This window comes from Pelmatolapia mariae, linkage group LG16_19 (assembly GCF_036321145.2).
Source record: "Pelmatolapia mariae isolate MD_Pm_ZW linkage group LG16_19, Pm_UMD_F_2, whole genome shotgun sequence".
In the NCBI taxonomy this organism is placed as follows: domain Eukaryota; kingdom Metazoa; phylum Chordata; class Actinopteri; order Cichliformes; family Cichlidae; genus Pelmatolapia; species Pelmatolapia mariae.
In genome coordinates this window covers 65,997,592-66,011,775 of record NC_086241.1, presented here as the reverse complement: position 1 = coordinate 66,011,775, position 14,184 = coordinate 65,997,592, and the positions used below count along the sequence as shown (strand labels likewise).

At 40.5% G+C, this 14,184-nt stretch overlaps 1 protein-coding gene across 2 annotated transcripts in view; it reads left to right on the top strand.

Annotated features, from left to right (window-relative positions):
- LOC134645733 (apoptosis-stimulating of p53 protein 1-like) overlaps positions 1–14,184 on the top strand; it is a 56,236-nt gene that overhangs the window by 9,253 nt on the left and 32,799 nt on the right. For both annotated transcript variants that reach the window (XM_063499298.1, XM_063499299.1), the window contains exons 2-4: positions 6,824–6,971; positions 8,855–8,962; positions 13,207–13,271. In XM_063499298.1, coding sequence (XP_063355368.1) covers positions 6,824–6,971; positions 8,855–8,962; positions 13,207–13,271 — 321 coding nt within the window. The remainder of the gene's footprint in view (positions 1–6,823; positions 6,972–8,854; positions 8,963–13,206; positions 13,272–14,184) is intronic.

Below are 14,184 nucleotides of genomic sequence, written 5' to 3'. Positions count from 1 at the left end.
CTGCTTCTGCATTCAGATATACTCTCATGCATACCTTGGCTATACTAAGTTATTTCAGTTACTGTTCTCTTCTCAGCCTGAAGTATTCTGGTCTTTTTCTCCCGACTCTGGCATTAACAAGGGATTTTCAACCAGAGGACTGCCGCTCACTGATAGTTTCTCTTTTTCAGACCATTCTCACCCTAGAGAGGGATGTGCAGGAAAATCCAGGCAGATCAGCAGTTTCTGAAATCCTCAGATCAGCCTGTCTGCCACCCCTAAACGTGACACACTTAAAGTCACTTAAATCACCTTTCTTCCCCATTCTGATGCTCTGTTTGACCATCAGCAGGTCGTCTTGACCATGTCTACATCCCTAAATGCACTGGGCTGTTGCCATGTGATAGTTTTTTTGACATGTGAGTCACAATTGACAAAACTTGGAAGAGCTATTAGCTATTTGCTTGGAAGGGCTAATAGCAGAGTGTTAGGAGAGAGGGTTAACTCACAGAGTTGAGCTTTTTGTTCTTTTATAACCAGTTAGCTGAAAAGTACAGTGAGTGATAGACTTTATGCTTCCCTAATACACAATAATTTACTCATTAGACATAAGAATTACTGCAATTACAGCAATTAAGTCAAATTAAAAGCTCATAAATGAGCAATTTATAACGTGGAACAAAGTCACATAGTGACCTCATCCTTTCCTCATCTTCTGATTTGCTCTGCTTCTGTGTGCATGATTTAAAAAACAAAAGGTTTGATCATATTGCCCTAAATAGAAAACATGTCATTCATAGTGCAACACCTGAGATTATGAAATACAGCTGTAGCTTTACTTAATCTAAAATAAAACTATCTGTGATGCAGCTGTACCAAATACCATCATCTCGATGTCTCGAATCCTCCCTGCTCGTACTTTGCTCCCGTCCTCCACCTGCATCCACGATGACAGGGACAAGAATCAGGGATGGTCTTTGTTGTCTGTTTTCCTTCTTGGCTCCATCATCTATGTTCCTGTGCTTCCTGTCCTCTGCATCTAGCTACTTGATTTGTTTTTTGGGTTTTTTTGTTTTAACATCATCTTTATATGACTGTGGTTAACAGATGTTCTTTAAAATAAAGCTCTGTTTTGTTTCCGTCAGGTTTAGTTGTATTTAAACCAACTGCAGCCTTTCACAGCAGCTGAAAGTTGGTTTACTTTTATCATGAAGAACTAAACTTTGACCTAAAACTGATTGGAGACAACCGTCCGAGTTTTACAGTCAAACCTTTGACTCAGTCACCGACAAAAAAAATAGAACCGCCCCCGTCATGCCAGATGTATGATGAACATATAACAATATCAGCTCCGGCTCACGGTCTACTCCCACCAACAGACACGAACAGTGTCTGGCCTTTCCTTTCTTATAGCTCATCCTCCTCACCCCCTCTCCTTATATTTACTGAAAGCCGACTCCCTTCCCTCCTCCCTCACTGACACCCTCTCTCATATTTGTATTCCTTGCTCCACGTACATTTCAAACACTCTCACCTACAGACACACCACCTTCTCTGTCTGACACCATCAATTATATATCTCACTTTCGCTCTCAAACACACACATGCACGCACACACACACGTGTACACACGCTGGTGTGTGTGCTTCTGCTCAGTGATTTTCCAATGAGGCGTTTTTTGGGGCTGGTTTTAGAGCGGCTGGTGTTTCTGTCTGAAAACTTCAAACTGAGTAATTGCAGGAAACAGAAGAAGAAGAAGAAGCAGCAGCTCCAAACCAGGAAAAGCAAACAATGGGTGAGTGAGTGAGAGAAGAGCTCTACTTTGCTTTTTCATATATGTTCTTCTCAGTCTAACATGATGAAGTTAGTTGTGTGAGTTTTATTTAGTTTTTGCTAGGAAAGGTCTGGACAGAGTTTTCTGTACTTGAGTTTTGGGCCCTGATAGAGGCCAACATGTTGTTTTAAAATGACTAATAAAATGAGCATTGATTGTTTCCTGCAGACACTAACACGGGCTGTTTGTCACCCTGGCTCACTCTTCCTCTATCTGACTTTCTGTTTTTTCCTTCTCTAATGCTGAAAATAGCCCGAGTCACTCCATTCAGCCCCACAGGCATTTCAGGAACTACAGCTCAATCTGCCTCTGTGTGTCTCAGTCACTGATAGCCAGGAAGGAACTGTCATTACTGTGAGGTCATTATGTTCACATTATCAGTGAGCACTAGTACAAGTGATTTTTACTGATCATAACATGCCGTCTATGTCACGGTGCTTTTGAGTTTCAGATTCTTGATGAACATTTTTTTAGTTTGGGTTTATGTTATTGTTCTAATGGTGAGTTCTGTTACTAAAGCTTTTATTCCTGATCTTTACATTGTAGTTTTCCTAGTAAGTTCTGGTCCCCGTGAACTTTATTATTATTCATAGGTTGACTGTCAGTTGTTTTGGTTTCAGGCTGACTCTGCTTTAAATGCTTGCTGACATTAGGAAAGTCACTAAAGGTCTGTTAACTTTAGAGGTCTGCATGTGCACAAAGTACAGAGTTCGAGTTAGGACATAAATGTGCTGCTGCAAAATAGAAAATTGGAATTTCCGGTTTGTGATCTTTTGCTTTGTGTCACTGATACACATTTACCTGTGACTTCATTGGGTACACCTTGCTTGTACTGAGTTGGACCGGCTCCTTTTTTTTCTTCCAAGATTTCCTAATTCTCCTAATTCTGTGGCATAGATTCAACAAGGTACCAGAAAAATTCCACAAAGATTTAACTCCATGTTAACAAGATTGACAGACAGATAGATGGTGCATCATCCTGCTGAAGCCCTGTGGTCATGCAGGGATGGACATGGTCAGCAACAGGTGCCCAAATTGTGCTTGTAGCCATGCTTTCATTTTTTTTATACCAAATGGTGAATCTACAATCCAATACAGCGCTATTATTATAATATAGCTGTAGGTATAATATATGGTACCTGGGACTTTCCACCATTTGGCTTTAGAAATGAAGAAGCCTCTTACATGGGAGGTGAAACGATATCACGAAACTTAGATATTTCTTAACAAAGTGGCTCACAAAATCTTTTTTCTTTTCATGCTTCAGTTTGACACCATAATAAGGTTTTCAATTCCAGGTAAACTGTAAAAGAAGACTGTAGTTTGGACGGGGATGCAGGAGTTATGTGAGGACAGTATGTTAGACAGAGCTGGGACAGAATTTGGAGGTAAAAAGCTTTCTATTGTACGTGTCAGCTCGTGTTTTTATGCAGTGTTCATAATAACCCAGAAGAAGCTTTTGGAAAGTTTTATGCAGGACGCCATCAGCGAAGTGCAAAACAGTGTTTGTTTTCTTCTTAGACATCGTGTCCAAGCCTTTAGGTTTATTGCAGCTGATTAATGTGGCAGCCTGTGGGCGATCTGAGAGCTCAGCTTTACCTTCATGCGATTGAACTGCTTCAGCAAATAAACTGATTTATTTATTTAACTGAGGAATTTGAGATCTCCTTTTATTTTTATGGTTTGAAATAATTTTGATACAAAATACAAATCATACAACTTACTTACTTAGACCAGCCTGATCTGATTGTTTAACAGAAAATACAGTTTGTTTTAAACCTTTAAATGATGTTTGAGTGAATCATGTATTGCAGGATGCTAGCACCATAGATGAGCTGGAGGAAGCTCACCTACAGTGAAGCTACAGTATTTTACTGTTTTTACATTATGGTTATTCTGGTGTTGATGTGTTCGTGCTTTGATTTTTATTCTTTGCTGTAGACTTGGTTCCCTCAGTGTTTTCCTCTCTGTTCCTCACTCTGTCTTTTGTCCTTGTCTTTTGGTTTCTTTGCATCCCTTCTCAAGAAAGTCTGAGTTCAGATGAGCAACAGTGAGGTTTTAGTTCCAGAAAGGCTCATCAATCAATTCATCTTCTCTTTGTCTTTTATCAAAGCATCTGTTATGTTCCTCTCTGTGTTTGCTGCTTTGTTCCTGTTTGATTTTTCTGCATATTCAGTGTTCTTTTGATTCTGGTTCTGGTTGGACTTTTGTATTTCATTTGAGACTTTTGATCAGCCACAATAAAGGCCTGCCTCATTTTTTATAATGTTTGTGTTATATCCCTCATTTGACTTTCCTTTGTACATCAAGACTGTAGATGTGTAATAATTGAAACAATTTCTCGAGACACACAAATATTCAGATTGCTAAAAGATCTGAAAGACATAACTGTTAATATGAGACACCTGATTAATTACCACTAAATGACATTAAAACCAAAGGCCATGCTGGGAAATAAATGATCCCTCACAGGCCAAAGGTTTAGGAGAAACAGATTGTCTCACACCACGAATTTTCCAGTTTCACAATTAAAAACATTACAGGGCCACATGTAAATAAATAAGTGATCACACTCAGTCACTCGGAGGTCAAAATACAAGAAAATGTGCTGGATTTAGAAAAGAAATGAGGTGAAAACAAGAAAAGCTGAAAGTTGCCTGTGTTTTGTCTCCTTAGACTGCTCAGGGCCACTAAAATGAGTTTTTCTGATAAAATCAAAATGAAGTGAAGTATTATTTTTGGGCACTTTTTTCTCTGGTGTCACAGTAATCTGCATTTCCATCTTTGTCAGATATCTAAACCTTTGCAGACTGTGTTTCAAATACAGCATTTATTATTAGTGAAATTCACTGACAGCGTGTTTGCGCTGCATTCGTCTTTGTCTGCTTTGTGTAGTCTTTTTTTTATTAAATCACTTAAAGGAGAAAAGAACACTGGATGATTTGATTACAAAAAGTTCTTTTATCGCAGCCGGCACCCCGTGAGTGTAACAAATGATGTTTCTGACCACGTGAAAAACATAACAGCGCTTCTGAGGCCACGATTAGCCTACTTTGAACGATTTGTGGACGAGTAAAACCCCTGGTGTGTTTGCAGGGTTTAGGAGTTTGCTCGTGTGTGTGTGTCTAATCCAAGCTTTAGAGCCCGTGTCCCTGCTCTGTCCGTCTGCATGCAGCCAGAGATTACTTGACATGATCTGGGACAGGTATATAGAATACTGAGGATTAGTGTACAGAGTATACTTTGAGTGTGTGCATACTGTAGTATCTGCACAGGAAGAGTGTGTGTGTGTGTGTGTGTGTGTGTGTGTGTGTGTGTGTGTGTGTGTGTGTGTGTGTGTGTGTGTGTGTGTGTGTGTGTGTGCGTGTGTGTGAGAGAAAAAGAAAAAGCAACACTGAGATTAAAAAGTGTATCTGCATCTGTGAGCGCTGTGGTGTGTCGATGCACTCCTATCCCAGATTACCCTAAATTTATCTTTCGACTGCCGGCTGACTATCTGGCGTGACATCACCAGTGACATCACTGACGATAACACAGGATGTCCTTTTCTGATTGACATTTTAATTTTTTGGCTGCAGAATTTACAGGATTCGATAGCAAAATTATTGAGAGGGGGATCAGTACTCTGCAGATCATCTTTAAAATCCTAAAGTGCTTTTTCCGTTTATGTTAACAGAAATAAACGGACACTAAAATGAGAGTGAGCCCACGGTTCTCAGCTGGAACAAAGTGGAGTGCCCACCCTGGTTGGAGTTCAAGTGATCTGGTGTCTTGTTGATTGGTGACCTGGGGAGGGCGTGGCAGATTGGTGCAGCAGTAGTAAAGATGATCTTGCCCTCACCTATCCACAAGTTTTAGGTAGTGACCAGAAGAATGAGATCATGGATACAAGCAGCAGAAATGAGCTTTTTCCAGGGAATGTCTGGGTTCTCCCTTAGAGATAGGGTGAGGTGCTCAATCATTCTGGAGGGGCTCAGAGTAGAGTTGCTACTCCACATTAAAAAGAGCCCGTTGAGGTGATTCATCTGACCCGATGTCTCCTAAGCGAGGTGTTTCAGGCAGGTCCCAATTGGTGGAGACCCACGGGCAAAGATGGAGGAGATACCTCTTCTTTGACTGTTGCCCCAGTGACACAGACCAGGATTGATGGATGGATGGATTAGGCTGGGTTTGCCATTGTCATAGAGAGAATTGGCCGTGTGTGTTACTCTGTGTACAACCAGTTATGTGTCACAACTAATAGAGTAGGACAAGATTCAAAAACAAATTAAAGAGTCAGTCTTTACTGGGCCAAAAAGTAAAGAGGACGTCCATAAAAATCAGACAAGCAAACCCAACAAAGAGTATTCAGAGGCAAAAACCAGAAAACAGAATTATAACACTAAAAAAAACTTCACATGGAGTACAAAGAGAATCTGGCACTGAAAGAGGGGAAGACACACATTAAACTCACATTAAAAATTAAAGAAAAGAAACGCCAAAATAAAACAAGACAAAGACAACAAAGACAAACAGTAACTCAGGATTCAAAGTGAGACCTCACAGTATTGATTTTGTGAGGTTATTAAGCTGAGATCAGTGTTGTGATGACATGGATGAAGGACTATATCATGCTTTTGTTGAACAAAATCTGCCCCTGCTCCTTGGTCACCTTCATATCGCCCAACATTAACATGTGTTGTTTTTTTATTACTTTTGTGTTAAACTCATTTTTCACTTGAATATCACAGCTGACTCACCTGTTGTCTGCACATAATGAAACCCAGCTGCAGAGGTGGTCTTGACTTCATACTGGGATTTTTAGCTTTGAATGTAATCATCGCTACCAGCCACAATAACTCCTTCAAAATAAGAGTTTAAATATGGCTGATAAATTAGTTATTTAATCAGCATTTGTAGGTTGGTGATCTGATTCCAGCCAGTGAGCCATAGGAAACAATCTTACTGAGTTTGGGGGTCCATATAAAATAATATATAAGTGATATTAACCTGATTTTTCTTTGATTGCAGGTGATCCTGACGGTTTACCTCAATGACACCCAGCAGATGCTAACTGAGGTCCCTGTCACTCCGGCGACCAGAGTTATCGATGTGGTGGAGTACTGCAAAGAGGCCGGTGAGGGGGAGTGTCACCTAGCTGAAGTATGGAACGGGCATGGTGAGTCCATTCATTGGCTGATAATGCTTATTGATTAGAATCACTTAAGGAAAGCAGCACATGCTGCAAATGCAAGACATTAACTTCATGAAAGCCTTAAAGTGAAGACACCGAATGCATTATTCAGCAGCTGCAGATTCACACACGGAGCTGAAAAGTGGCATCATTTGATCAGTGTCAGTCCCCCTCTAGGTGCTTAAATTCAGACTATCTTCTGTCACATCTCTGGTCCGGTGGTGGATGCTCATATTAAAACCAAACTTTCAAATAAGGAGGTCAGTGTAAGTACAAATAACCCCAGGAAGCTGTAAGCTCAGTTCTGCTCTGTTTAAGTCAGGTTTTCTGCTCTCGCCTCAGTGATGTCAAAGAGAGGGGATATCCCTAATATATCCCTAAAACAATCCGCTATTCATATCTTCTGTTTACTTATAATCATAATCCATCCATCCATCTAACGCTTATCCGGGGCCGGGTCGCAGGGGTAGCAGCCTAAGCAAAGAAGCCCAGACCTCCCTCTCCCTGGCCACCTCCAACTTGTCCGAGTGAACACCAAGGCATTCCCAGGCCACCCAAGAGATATAATCTCTGCAGCATGTCCTGGGTCTGCCCCGGGCCTCCTCCCAGTGGGACATGCCCTTGAACACTTCACCCTGGAGGCGCCCAGGTTTATAATCATAATCAGTAAGAAATCTTGACCAAAGTTAGAAATCAGCCAAGACAAGACAGGATATTACATCTAGAAAATTAGCTGAACAGGACTGGACTATTCTCACAGTGTATCTCTTTATGCATATACTCATTAATCATAAAGAGTCCAGCTCATATAATTAGTATTGGCAGTCTGTCTTTGGAGCATCGGAGCACTTGCATGATTATAATCTTGCATTAAGAGACAGGATAATCGACACGGCGTAACTCAGATCTGGGTCACTTGCTGTGAAGCTAATTATAAACCGAGTCAGACCTACAGTATGTTGCGGCTTCAGCTTGTGAAATCAAGAGTGCTGTGTGCTCCAAGTTTACTATATGAATAGACCAGCCCATCTCATTCACACACTGAGGGCGTCCATTAAAGCGTGGCCCACATTCATTCAGTCATAGCTGTCGACGCGGTGATGCCCGCGCAGTAACGGCGGTGCGTTTGTGTGGCTTTGTGATGTGACTGAGCGGCCAGACAGGATATAAACGTCTCTAATACTACACCATGTCTTAGTGAGTGTCTGTGTAAAGCAGCACATAATAGATGGCGGCATAAATTGTGTGCCGAGTGTTGGTGCGTGACAACAGGCTGTGCCTGAAGGGCACAGCTGGCTTACTTCACTGTGAAAATATTGATTCGCTGGGTTTTTTTCTGGCTTCATTTTTCCACACTAACATTTGCAAAAAAGGGTAAAAATAAATCCTTAAAGCCCCCCTCCACTCAAAAAGAGGTTTGGGGTTTTGCACGTTTCATTGTCACTGTGCAGGTTGCTGTCTTGCATATGTTGCATACATGTTGCAAACCTTTCAATCCTACATGTGTGGCTTGATGTACAGCCAACAACAATACAGCTGCAATTTTGAATTCTTATTAATTATTCCAAAGCAAAGATTATTCATTCTCTTATAAAGAGCTTTTGCACAGTTTGTAAAAAAGACATATTTTACAGTAGCTATGTGTGGAGGATACGTTTATAGACAATTTTGGCCGTACACGTGCACAGGTAATTTTTTTAAATTAGTCAGTGAAATTATACATGTCGACCTGATAAAATTGTAAATGTGCTGTTTAACAAAGTAAGAATTCTGAATTATCTCTTTCTAGCTCTATAACACAATAGTGTGACGTTATGTAATTAGTGGGATCTTTGTCAAATGTTTTCTCACCCTTCGTCTGTTCTCAGAGCGAGTTCTCCCTCTGGAGTTGTTATTGTTGGATCTCCTTCAGCAGTGGGGAGCCAGGAGGCCCGAGGTCAGCTTCTACCTCAGACACTGCCCTTCCTGGACACAAGGTACAGCAAAACAAATACACATACACGCTGAATTCATTAAAGCTCTCAGTAAGAACTAAGTTTATATCCAGCTGTTGGTGTTAAACAAAAAAAAAAAGGATTTGGGGGTATTATTTGAAGAGAACGTGGGAAAAAAGTGCTGTGCATGAGGTTTAGAGGTGAGTTCAGGGCCTCGGTCAGTAATTAGCCAGATAAGATGATTAGAGTTACATAATGGCAGGGGTGTGACAGCGAGGGGGCAGACAAATGCTGCTGAAACGCCAGGCGATATTCTGCCAAAACAACTCTTTGATGTGCTGGCAACCATAAAGAAGAACTTTGTGAAACCAGGCAGGCGAAATGACCCGTTTTTCCCCCGTAAACTTCTTCGTCAACGAATGAGCGATTGTGTAACGTTTGTTGAGCGTTACGAGCCAAAGCATTCATCAGCAGGCGTGTACTAGCGTCACTGTAGCGCTGGTGTGTTTTTGTGCCTGCGTCTGGTGCTCCCCACAGGGACAGGACAACCTCACCACCTGCTGGTTCCTGTCTTGCCCCTCAGTCATTAAAAAGCTCAATTATCATTCATTAGAATCTCATTATTATCGTCTGTTAGCGAGCTGTGAAGTCTTTTCAGAAAAATGAATTAATCACCACCAAGTTTTTTTCATCTTGGCTCAGCCCATTAAAGCTTTCTCGTGTCTGTTGAGAGTTTTTCATTATGGTGTCTGGATCTCAGATTTTATCCAGTCACAGTTCATATGCCAGGAGATCTGTGGTAACATAAAAAGAACAGCAGCTATTTGGTCTGCTGCTGTGGAGCGCTTCTCTCTCCCTGTGGTCCGCCTGCTTCTTTAGTACAGATGTGGTTTTGCGCTGTGAGCGCACGTAGCTACAGAAAGAGTAACATCATCTGTGCTTGTAAGGGATGGATTTGTTGGTGCAGCCCCCTGCGGCAGCCAAACTGTCCCCGCACTTCTGCTGCCAGCTTGTGTTTGGCTCTGCACCTAATACAATAAAACAGCTTCTTAAATGAGCCAATAGCTCTCCAGGGACCGGAGCATCACATTACCCTAATGCATTACCTGCTCCTAGGCTAATTTAGCTTCATCTGCCCTCAGTGCCTTATTGAAGGTGCCTGTGGTGAGTTTGCGCTTCCTGTGCAAGGATATCACTTTCCATCATCAAGACTTCTGTAATTAATCCACATTACCTAAAAAGTATGGGTCCTTCCATGGAGAGCAAACTGGTCTTATTTGAATGGAACAGAAGTAACTTAATAGAAGCAATATGGCCCACAGCACAGACTGTATATGAGTGATGGATGTAACCAATGTGTGCTTGGTTTACATCCATGGTCCAAACAAATATGTTTGAAAGAAGGATATAGGCTAACATTTGCGAGATGCATGCACAGGCTGTGAGTATCACAGACACACGACTAGAATTTCATTGAGCAGTTCGTTAGTTCAGGTTAGCATTCAGAAAACCAAATTATTTTTAGATATCTGTATTAAACTCCACCACTTGGTGCAGTCATTCATCCCCAACCCAGAGAAGCAACCCTCTTCACCTCAAAGGGAGCCATAGCTCATCATCAGACTAGGATACCTCCTGGATCCCTCTGAGGTGAGGTGTTTCAGCATGTCTGCTGGGTAGGAGATCCTGACACTTCTGGAGTGATTATATCACAAGGAAGGTCTGAGCATTTCTTCTCAGACCGCTTCCCCGCGATAAGAGTCAGAATATGGATGGACTGATGGATCGATGTCCCACGGTGAAAGCCAAAGTGTAGAGTACACAGTATTTTTAGCTATTGATCTGCTCGATGTGAACTTTCTCTCTGCTGGTGCTTAAATACAATTTTAACTGCTTTATTGAATGGGGAGTGCTGCTGTGGCTGCTTTATTGGCTGGAGGTGAAAGTTGGAGCTGCCTGGGATTAGCCCAGATTGAACCTGTCTCATCTCAGTAGATCTAAGATGAATCCTGCAATTAATAGATTAAAAACAGAGCTACATAATTACATGTAATTAAGTTATTTTAAGGTATTAGGGAATTAATGAAATAGTATGAAGTAAGAGATCCAAAAATGTTGAATGATCAACATTTACATGAGTATAGATTATTCAAATTTTGAGATGAAGAGGAGGATATCATCAGCACACAAAAATATCGTGTAGGGCACAGAATCTGTTTGAAGTACTGTTGTACTATTATTGACAAAATTTATAAAGCCCTCTCCAAGTCCAAACTCTTCTAAGACCTCAAATGAATAAGGCAACTCTACCAGATCAAAAGCCTCCTCTGCATCCAAGGAAATAATAAGCTCCTGTATCTTATTCATTATAGAAAACTGGATAATTGTAAGTAATTTTCTTATGTGCTCTGTTTTTAACTAAACCAGTCTGGTCTGATTTAACTAAGAGAGGGAGATAGTTCTCGAATCTTTTAACCAGGATTTTGGGGAAGATTTTGCCGTCAACATTGTTTAAGCTAGTTGGGCGATAAGAGCCACACTCGTCAGGGGGTTGACCTTTTTTGGATCTCAGGCTATAAAATTAACTTTGATAAAAATCAAGAGCAATGCCAGTTGGTTTTATAGTAAAACTTCACATCCATCTATTTCCCCTTTCTTCTGGACTGACTCTGGATTAGACACCTTCTTGAGGCACAATTTGACCAGAGTGCAAAAGAAAAAAAAAGGAAGGACCTTACAAGATGGATGAATCTGACAGCTTCGTGGATGGGTAGAATAACTCTTATAAAGATGAATATCCTGCCAAGATTACTTTATTCTGTTCAGTTGTTACCACTATATATTTCTAAGATAGCAAAAGAGACTGAAAAAGACTTTTCTAAATTTATTTGGCAAGGGAAAAGACTGTGCAGCTCTCTGCAGAGGGTTATCCTTCCCTAACATTAGACATTATAATTGGGCATGTCATGGCAGGCTCATCCATGAGTGGCTTTACTGTTATCTTAAACTCCTTTTGAGAAATGGGGATGTAATGCCTTTGATTTAGTAGGAGAGCTTACATGTAGAAAATAAACCCAGCTTGAAAACGAAAGACAATCCAATTCTTCTAAATACAATGATAAGCTGGCGAGATATAAACAGATATAAATTGGTAGGAAGGATTTAGTTACCCACATTACACCTCCTCTCAGCAAGAGAGATTTTCTCCCTGCCGTGAATTTGCTTGTATTTGGATCCTGGCGCAGAAAAGGTGTCAAACTAACAGCAGACCTGTTTGATGAAAATAACAAACTTATGACCTTTGCCCATTTTCAAAATGCCTTTGGCCTTCCTCAGAAAGATTTTTATGCATATCTTCAAATTTGTCACTACGTGACGTCACAGGATTCCTGCTCACTTCCAGGCTCCATAGAAAAAATATTGTGAAGTTTACTTTAAATAAAGGTTTTATTTTGGGTTTTTCCAACATACTGCAGAAATAATATAATCACAATGCTGGGAATGTTCTCAGGATGATTTACAGAAAGCCTATGGTGAGGAGATTTGGGAGATTTAGTGTAAATGATCCCATTCCTTATTTCTAAGTAATAAATAAAGGAATTCAATATAAGATAATACATGGAAAATATGGTGTCCTGTGGTAAATAAAATACATTCCAACAGGTCACCCTAGGAATGTGTATTCACTGTTTTTGGGAATGCCCTTATATTTCCAAGTTTTGGAAATATGTAGTTAAAAAATAAGTGTAGTTGTAAAAAGTAAAGTTTGTAAAGATCCTGGGCAATTTTTATTGGGGCTGCCCAGTGATCTATGTGCTGACATCCTTAAAGGAGAGCTTACATTCAACTGAATATATTAATATGTCATAATAATTAATTATGACATATAAGGACAGATAAGTGGATCCCTTTTTTCTTTTTGAGTGCGAAAAAAGGATTTTCTCTCTTTTTTTTACTATATTGTTATCGTTCTTTTTGTGAACACCAATTATGTCGTCAGCATTTGCTGTAAATATTCTCTATTTTGAAAATGAAGTGTTAAAATAATAATAATGATTAGTATGCGGTGTATGGGAAAAGAAAGCAGATTTTCACATCCTGTTCATTTATCCTTGCGATAAAGAGAACACGTGCGGTTCGGTGGTTAATTAAGGCCGAGGCTCTGTTTCTGTGTGTGTCAGTCACATGTCTGCCAGGTCACAGGGCTCAACACACCCAGGTCCAGTTTTAATATGCTGTTTCAATATCTCTGCTCACATTTCTTTTCATTGTTCATTTATATGCAGGAAGTCAGCAGCCTTTGGAGCAGAGCTGGACCACAGCAGCAACAGCAGAAAGTGCTAATGACAAGGTTGGTACACGCACGCACGCACGCACGCACACACACGAGGAACACGACAAGCCACGTTCTGCATCTCCAATTGGCTCAACCTCAACATCCAGGCTTTCATTGTCTCCTGAGATTTTGATTCTGCACAGTTACAGCATGTTTATACACACAGTGATGCTTTTTATATGTAACTACAAAAAAATATATCATGCAGTTATTTAAGCATGACATCAGCTCAGAGGTTTTATTTATAAAACTGCAGGATTCATACTGATGTGCATGCACCAAAAGAATATTCTGATTTATTAAAGTGTGATTGTTTCTGTTCCTCTGGAGCTCCACGTTAGGTTCAGATTTGTAAAATTTCATCAAAACACCTCTGTTATAAAATTTGAAGATGAGGACTCGGTGAAGAGTTGCAGCACACAGGCAAACACCCACAGCTTTGAGACCATCCATGTCAGTTATGACTTCCTTGATTCCAGATAACACACGGCCTCCTCAGGCCACAGCTTTGGGCTGTCTGTGGTTTAATGTGAACCTGCAGCCAGTTTGGCATAGTGCCGTCATTGTGAGGTTCAGGTTATTTCTCCTGGTTTAGCTTCTGTTTAAGGTTTTGTGTTTTGCTTGGATTTTGCATTCTTTGAGTTATTAATCCTCCCGTATCTTCTTTGTCGTCATCATTAGTCTCTCGTGTTTTGTATTTAGTTTTACTTCTTTTGTGTGTGATTAGTTTTAGCTGTGCCCCATTTCCCACCTGTTTCCTCTTCCATTGATTGCATGTCTGTGTGTTTGTATATAGCCTCAGTTTCCTGTTGTTTTTTTGTGTGTTAGTGCCCTGTGTGTGCTCTTTCCAAGAGTTTGGAGTGTTATTTTTGTTGACTTAATTGCAGGTTAGTTTTCATTTACTTTGTTTTGTCTGTGAGTCCTGCAT